Genomic DNA, 6,325 nt, shown 5'->3' on the forward strand with positions numbered 1-6,325 from the left:
TTTGACAAATGCACACGTCTTACTAGTTAAGTTTTTTTTAAACGTTGTTGTAACGTTCGTGAATAGAATCAGTGTAAAATGTAAACATAGGTTTGTATTGTCTATATAGAATAAAATTGTCCTTCACAGTAACTAAATTGGACTAATAGGTTTAGAAGATATCGCGAACATAAACAATAACGGTAACCGAAAATCAGCTCGCAATCTAGAATATTACAAATTTGGAATCTGGCATCAGCAGATTTCTGTTATTACGTTGATTACTACTAAGTCAATACTTTAGGTAATAATTTAAAAAAGGGGCGAACGTAGATTTTGAATTTTTACAACTCCACACGGGCGAAGTCGTGGGCAACAGCTAGTATTTTTATATAATACTTTTATACATATTGATACCGTATTTGTTTACTATTGTAGTCCTTATTATGCGCCTCCCATATCCAGTTCAAATATTTTTCATTTCCCATCCAGTAAGCAGAGAAAAACATACCTGCAAACGACAACTTCTTTAAAATGTATTTCATTGTCTGACCGACTTCCCAAAATAAGGAGGTACTCAATTCGTCTGTATGTTTTTTTTAAAGAAATTGCAACACTGCTTTCAATTTGATATTGTAATATTATTACTATGCGTTGAACATCTCTTTAGTTTTGTGTGTTTATCTTACTAATGTAATATTATTTTTAAATAATACTATAAAACGAAATTTTAGATGGATAGATGTTTGTTAGAGTTTGTCGGCTAAACGGTTTAACGTCAATGAAATTTGGCATAGATATAGAGTTTAGTCCGGAGGAACACATGGGCAGCATTTTGAACTCCACGGAGACGGAATCGCGGGCGAAAGCTTTGTATATAATAATTGTGAAAGTTCAAATCATTGGTCCCACACTTTTCTTAGGGTAAAATAGGACAATGTGAGTTGGTAATGCGGGCCGCACATAACTTTCTTTTGAACTGACTTCCAAATGAAGGAGGCCTTCAATTCGTCTGTATTTTTTGTGTGTGTTATCGCATATCTTTGGCCCTGTGGACCAACTTCGATAATTCTTTTTTAATCCAAAGATAGTCGTTGTAGGTCCCATTTTTTTGTTTAATATTTGGAAGTCTACGGCGTAATTATGGAGTTCACCTCCAAAATGCACGACGAAAATGGAGTTATTTTTTAGTTGCTTTACTTACGTAGCCTAAATAAGTGTTGCATAAGTAATAAAAAGTATATTAATGTTTAAGTACTGAATCTTTCTTGACTGACACCGTCATCAAAGTAACATTAATTGTACAAATAAGATATCTATCGCCAGCAGTTTGAAGACTGCTGGTTTTAATGGATGAATGGATGTGTTTTTACTACGTATTTGCTTAATGGATCTTGCTGAAATATGGCGTATATGTAGAACATAATTTGGAAGAACACATAGGCTAGTTACTATTTTTTTTTAATTCTGTACGGGAGTCGCCGCCGGCAATAATTTAATTTAATTTTAAAGGTGTAAAAACTAATTTTGATTAAAAAATATGAATAGGCACACGAACCCCACAGAAGGATGAATGTTGCGAAGTACGGTGTATACTTATTATCGAATATGACAGTCATTGTATACCATTTACAAAAATAAGACATATAGTATAAGGGACAAGCTAATATCGTCGGCGATACATCAAAGCACCTAAAGCAAATATATTCTTTGTCGTTGTCACATACGGGTGCTCTGAAAAGTAAATGAAAACACTTCATTTTAAACATACACATAAAAACCTACTGATTAATAAAATAATCAATAAGAGATATTAAATTGTGGTAATTATATGTGGAGATATTAAATTGTGCGAAGATGTTAAAGGCTTTAACATCTTCGCACGAATAGGACGGCTATGCAGATGCAATACCACGACCACACAGAAGACAGGCGTAAAGTTGAAGCGATTTGCGTATCATCTCATGACTGTGTGTTCCAGAGGCCTAACTTTAGTGATTTTCTTTTCCTATTCTTTCTGTATAAAAAATGGAGTGGATGGAAAGACGGAGAGCGCATAGTAAGTTGAAACATCCTCTTTATGTGCTTCTCCTGCTTTGTCGATTAAGGGTAGGCAAAGAATCTGCAATTGCAGGTGTCTATGGCCATCCCTTCTCTTTTTCGGCGAATTTTGGTGGCCTCTTGTCCGTTTGTTCCTTTTTTCAAATAAATAAAAATCAAATGTAAGTTTGATAATAGTCAATATTTATTTATAAGAAGTTAAAATTAACAATTTTCGCTAGGTATCGCTAACTTTTGGAACCGTGTTCAAAACGGAAGAGGTGCTCTTTTTGTCTATGTTTTTAACACAAGATCAAATATCAGGAGCCAAGGATCGATAATGTTGAATCAATCTTTAATTCGAAGAGCAGTGCTAATAAAAAGCAGTTGTAAAAATCAATCAGACCTGTCTTTTTTTGGATGTGGGTTAGAAAAGATATTTGTTGCATTTTAGCCGTTGATATATAAATCAAGAACTTACCTCAAATTCATGTAGTTGTCATTACAATATATAGCTAAGAAGAATGTTAAAAGAGCTACTATAGACGCAATTGCTAGAAATAGATTGTAAAGTCCGTAATAAGCGAAGTACAGGGCAACCTGAATAAAGATGAAATATAAATACAATACATCGCTCGTAATAGAAATATGGAATGGAAGAACTATTAAATCGACGGCAGCAAATAACACAAAACACTTTCATCATCACTGGCTCCCATATGTCCCCACTGAGGGGCTCGGAGCCTCCCTCAAGTTAGGGGTGACTAAGCCGTAGTCAACCAAGCTGGCCAAGTGCGGGTAGATTGGTGTTTTCCTACACCGTAAGAACGTCGGGTAAATTATTTACATACAAAATTGGGAAAATCACATTGGTACAAGGCGGGATTCGAACTCAAGACCTGTAGATTACAAGTCAACTGCTTAAGCTCCTGAGCCACCGCGCTATGTAACGATAAAACGCTTTATTTGCATTTAATGGTACAAGAATTATGTCGCTGTGTTAACGATATTTGTAGTTTTTCTAATGTGCTTATTAGATGTTGCTTTTCTTACAACAGAAAAAAACAGTTGTTTAACCGTCTAAAAATACGATTATCTGTAAAACAGTAGAATCTATGTTGTAGCTGTAGTAAGGCGGGGTCAAGGAGCGGTTTGAGTAGTCCTCAACTTATCTTATTCATAAAGGGGAGGCAAAGGAAAGCAGGTATTAGGGATTCATCATTTTTTCAAAAATTTTCTACTATGAAGATTATGTCACAACTTACCTTGAGTCCGAAGTATTCATGCACCAAGGTTAATGGCTGTCTGGTAAACATATTGGTCATACCGGCCCAATTATAAAACAGGATCTAAAACAATAAAAACTCTTCAATGAACCATAAGTGCAAGTATTTTTGCTCAATAAGTAAAAAAGAAAAGTAACTAATAAAAAACCAAGTCTTTTTGTCGAAATGTCATTAACTTTCATACCTTACACCATGTGGTTAGATACTGTGGCTGCATACGAGGATATGGACATATCCCTGTATGTTTGTATTATTTACCTTAGTATCATCATCAACTCACTATATATGTCTCCACTGCGAGGCTCGGAGTCTACCCGAGTTTATTGAGAAAAGTTAAAAAAATAGCTTTTTAGGCTTTGAAAATATTAACTTTCATATGTTTTGTATGAAGATGTTTCCCTCGACTGTTTCTAGTCGTTATACCAATTTCGTTACTTTATCTTCATGACAAACAAACGAAAGGCGAAACATTTATTATTTGTTTTCATTTTACCGACATGGGTGTAGTTTTTGAAAATACTAGTAGAAAAAGTTGGTGTAAAAAAAAATAATCACAGCTTCCCAAAGTTAAATAATCATTTTATTTCAAGGAAATTTTCAATATTTTTTTTTAATTTGTTCTCCTGTGATTGATTTAAAAAAAGGAATAACGGACCAAAAGCCTAATTATTAGGATTGTTAAAAAAAAGATCACTGTAACCATATTACTTTGGATGACCGGGCAATCTTTAGTCGGAAACCTGATTTTTACGATTTTTTGGCAAAAAATTAAATAACTTTAAAACTATAGAAGATCGGGCAACATACTTTGCGCTTAAATTGTAGCTATTGAGGTCCTCTAACCTCCTCCTATCAATCCTAAGAAATAGACCACAACATAGTCAAGGAACAAGACACTTTGAAGTGTGTGTGTGTTGCACAATGTGGGCGACTGCCTACTTTTCCCATACCTTTCTCTACCTCTGCATTGATGGCACAGCATTGTTGGTTAACAATGGTATTTCAATGCATTTGTTCATATGGTAGCGCCTTTACAACGAGGCGATTTTTTATACAGAGCAGTGTTGCATTTTGAGTATTGTGCGAATATAACAGGATTGCTTTTAAAGCGTTTGTCGCTGGACAGCCGCGAACGCCGTGTTTTAATGACATTAAACCAGCGCCTACGCAAGCAGGTATTTACCAATTTTTTTTTCCTGTAAAATAATTTTGAATCGAGAAGAATACGATAAGATACGATGGTTTAGATTCATAGTTTTTATGTATCTTGGTTTGATGGTCGTAATCTTTTTTTTTTATAATATAAGGTGGCAAACGACTAAGCGGCCACCTGAATCCACGGAAATGGAAAGCGACCGCTGCTCATAAACATCCGCAATTGCAGATGCGTTGCTTACTAATAATTTACGGAGGAAGAGACGCACATAAAGAGGACATTTCCCCTTCCTATGCATCTCCACCACCGTCAAATCCACTTTACCTTCCCATCCTTTCCTCTTAAGAAAAGGGTGGAAAGTGAAAGGAACTAAAATGAGGCCTCCGGCACCACACTCATCAGACGAAACACGGAATTGCTTCCACTTCACGCCTGTTTTCTGTGTGGTCGTAGTATTACACCAGTCCATTCATGCGAAAATGTTAAAGCGGGCTTTACCACTGTTAAGCTAGTTTGACATTACCTGACGAGCATTAATTCTTGAAACGTCTTGTGGAATGTAGTACGGTCCGTCATGCAACGCGTATGCATCTACCACAATATTGCGTTTCATTAGCCTATAAACATTTTTTAGATCAAAAAATTGTCATAACTTTGTCATTAATTTATATAGGTACATTAAATAAAGCGGCTCTTACCTTTCCAGCCCTATATAGTTTTGTCTGTCTCCAAATGGAACGTTCAGCAATGCCATATAAACTACGAGGCTTCTCTCCAAGCTCGAGTATTGTAATGGTTGAGAGTACTCTTTTCTAAGAATAATTACGATATTACATTGTATTCAGTTCACATAGAATTTATAAAAACTTTTTACTTCGTCAATATGTACCTTATTAAATTTATCCACTGGCGTTCTTTGTGTGACATTATGTGTTCGGATCGAGCACTCTGAACGCATTTCACCCCAAAAGCTTTTCCCAGATTATTGAGAACATCATTCGGGCAATGTACTTTAAAAAATACTAGCTTCCTGTGAATTGGCAACTAAAATAAGCAGAGACATAAGTAACAATCGCAGATATGTATGAGTAAAAGGACATCGCCAATAAATGAGAGCTTTGGGAGATTAATAAGAAAACAGTTACTTACTACACCATTTTCAAATTCAATTTCAAATCCAGTTTTAACAATGTTGGTGAGAAAATTATTTTTCATGATGTCACTTATGATGTTTTCCTCATCTTTCACGACTAGGATCAGATCAATTTTACGAACGCCATCTCTGAATGTTCGTCCTGCATTACTCTTTAGGGGCAAAGTACTGTCGTTTGAATCTGACGTTGCACCGTTTTCTGCTTCCTTCATAAACAAAGGTTTGGTTACAGGTTCTTAACTTTTCATTGAAATAAATCGGTACTAATGTTACTTTAAATGCCCAAATCATACTCGTACGTTTTACAGTAATGTACCGTAAATATGTACGCTCTTTTTTGTGTATTAATAACCACTTATTGCTTACAACCAAGCCCATTATACGTCCCCACTGAAAGGTTCGGAGCCTACCCTAAGATATGGTGACTATGCCTTAGTCAACCACGCTGGCCCAGTGCCTGTTGGTTGACTTTACACACATCATGGAATTTCTTCGCTGATATGTGCACGGTGGACACATTGACACCTACGCTGTCGGGCATCCACACCAACGTATACTCTAGCCTACATCTTCGTTGATGCCAACGATGCAGGAACTTACGCAGCCTAGCATAGAGGATCCGCATCCTATCAATCATCTTCATTCTTAGGACCACATCCCGAGGACACTCCCAAAGAACCTCACACCTGCTTGATTCGACGAAAGTCATAT

The 6,325-nt window shown here is 36.0% G+C and overlaps 2 protein-coding genes across 3 annotated transcripts in view; both read right to left on the reverse strand.

Annotated features, from left to right (window-relative positions):
- On the reverse strand, positions 1-6,000 carry LOC106107915. The gene is made up of 8 exons (XM_013288945.1): positions 5,611-6,000; positions 5,351-5,505; positions 5,160-5,273; positions 4,985-5,078; positions 3,285-3,368; positions 2,501-2,619; positions 1,538-1,713; positions 1-490 (listed from the first exon to the last, which is right to left on the reverse strand). The coding sequence occupies exons 1-8, from the start codon at positions 5,824-5,826 to the stop codon at positions 381-383; spliced, it is 1,068 nt and encodes a 355-aa protein (XP_013144399.1). The 5' UTR covers positions 5,827-6,000; the 3' UTR covers positions 1-380.
- Positions 1-6,325, reverse strand: part of LOC106107910 (anoctamin-9-like) — a 49,743-nt gene that overhangs the window by 6,978 nt on the left and 36,440 nt on the right. The window lies entirely within an intron of this gene.

Source organism: Papilio polytes, unplaced genomic scaffold (genome assembly GCF_000836215.1).
Source record: "Papilio polytes unplaced genomic scaffold, Ppol_1.0 DF821845.1, whole genome shotgun sequence".
In the NCBI taxonomy this organism is placed as follows: Eukaryota; Metazoa; Arthropoda; class Insecta; order Lepidoptera; family Papilionidae; genus Papilio; species Papilio polytes.

Excerpts from the sequence above, each read along its gene's own strand:
- LOC106107915 (XM_013288945.1), bottom strand. The coding sequence starts at position 5,826 with ATGAAGGAAGCAGAAAACGGTGCAACGTCAGATTCAAACGACAGTACT. Across the intron at positions 5,506-5,610 it reads TTGAATTTGAAAATGGTGTA|TTGCCAATTCACAGGAAGCT; the intron begins GTAAGTAACTGT and ends TGCTTATTTTAG. Across the intron at positions 3,369-4,984 it reads CAAGAATTAATGCTCGTCAG|ATCCTGTTTTATAATTGGGC; the intron begins GTAATGTCAAAC and ends TTATTGTTTTAG.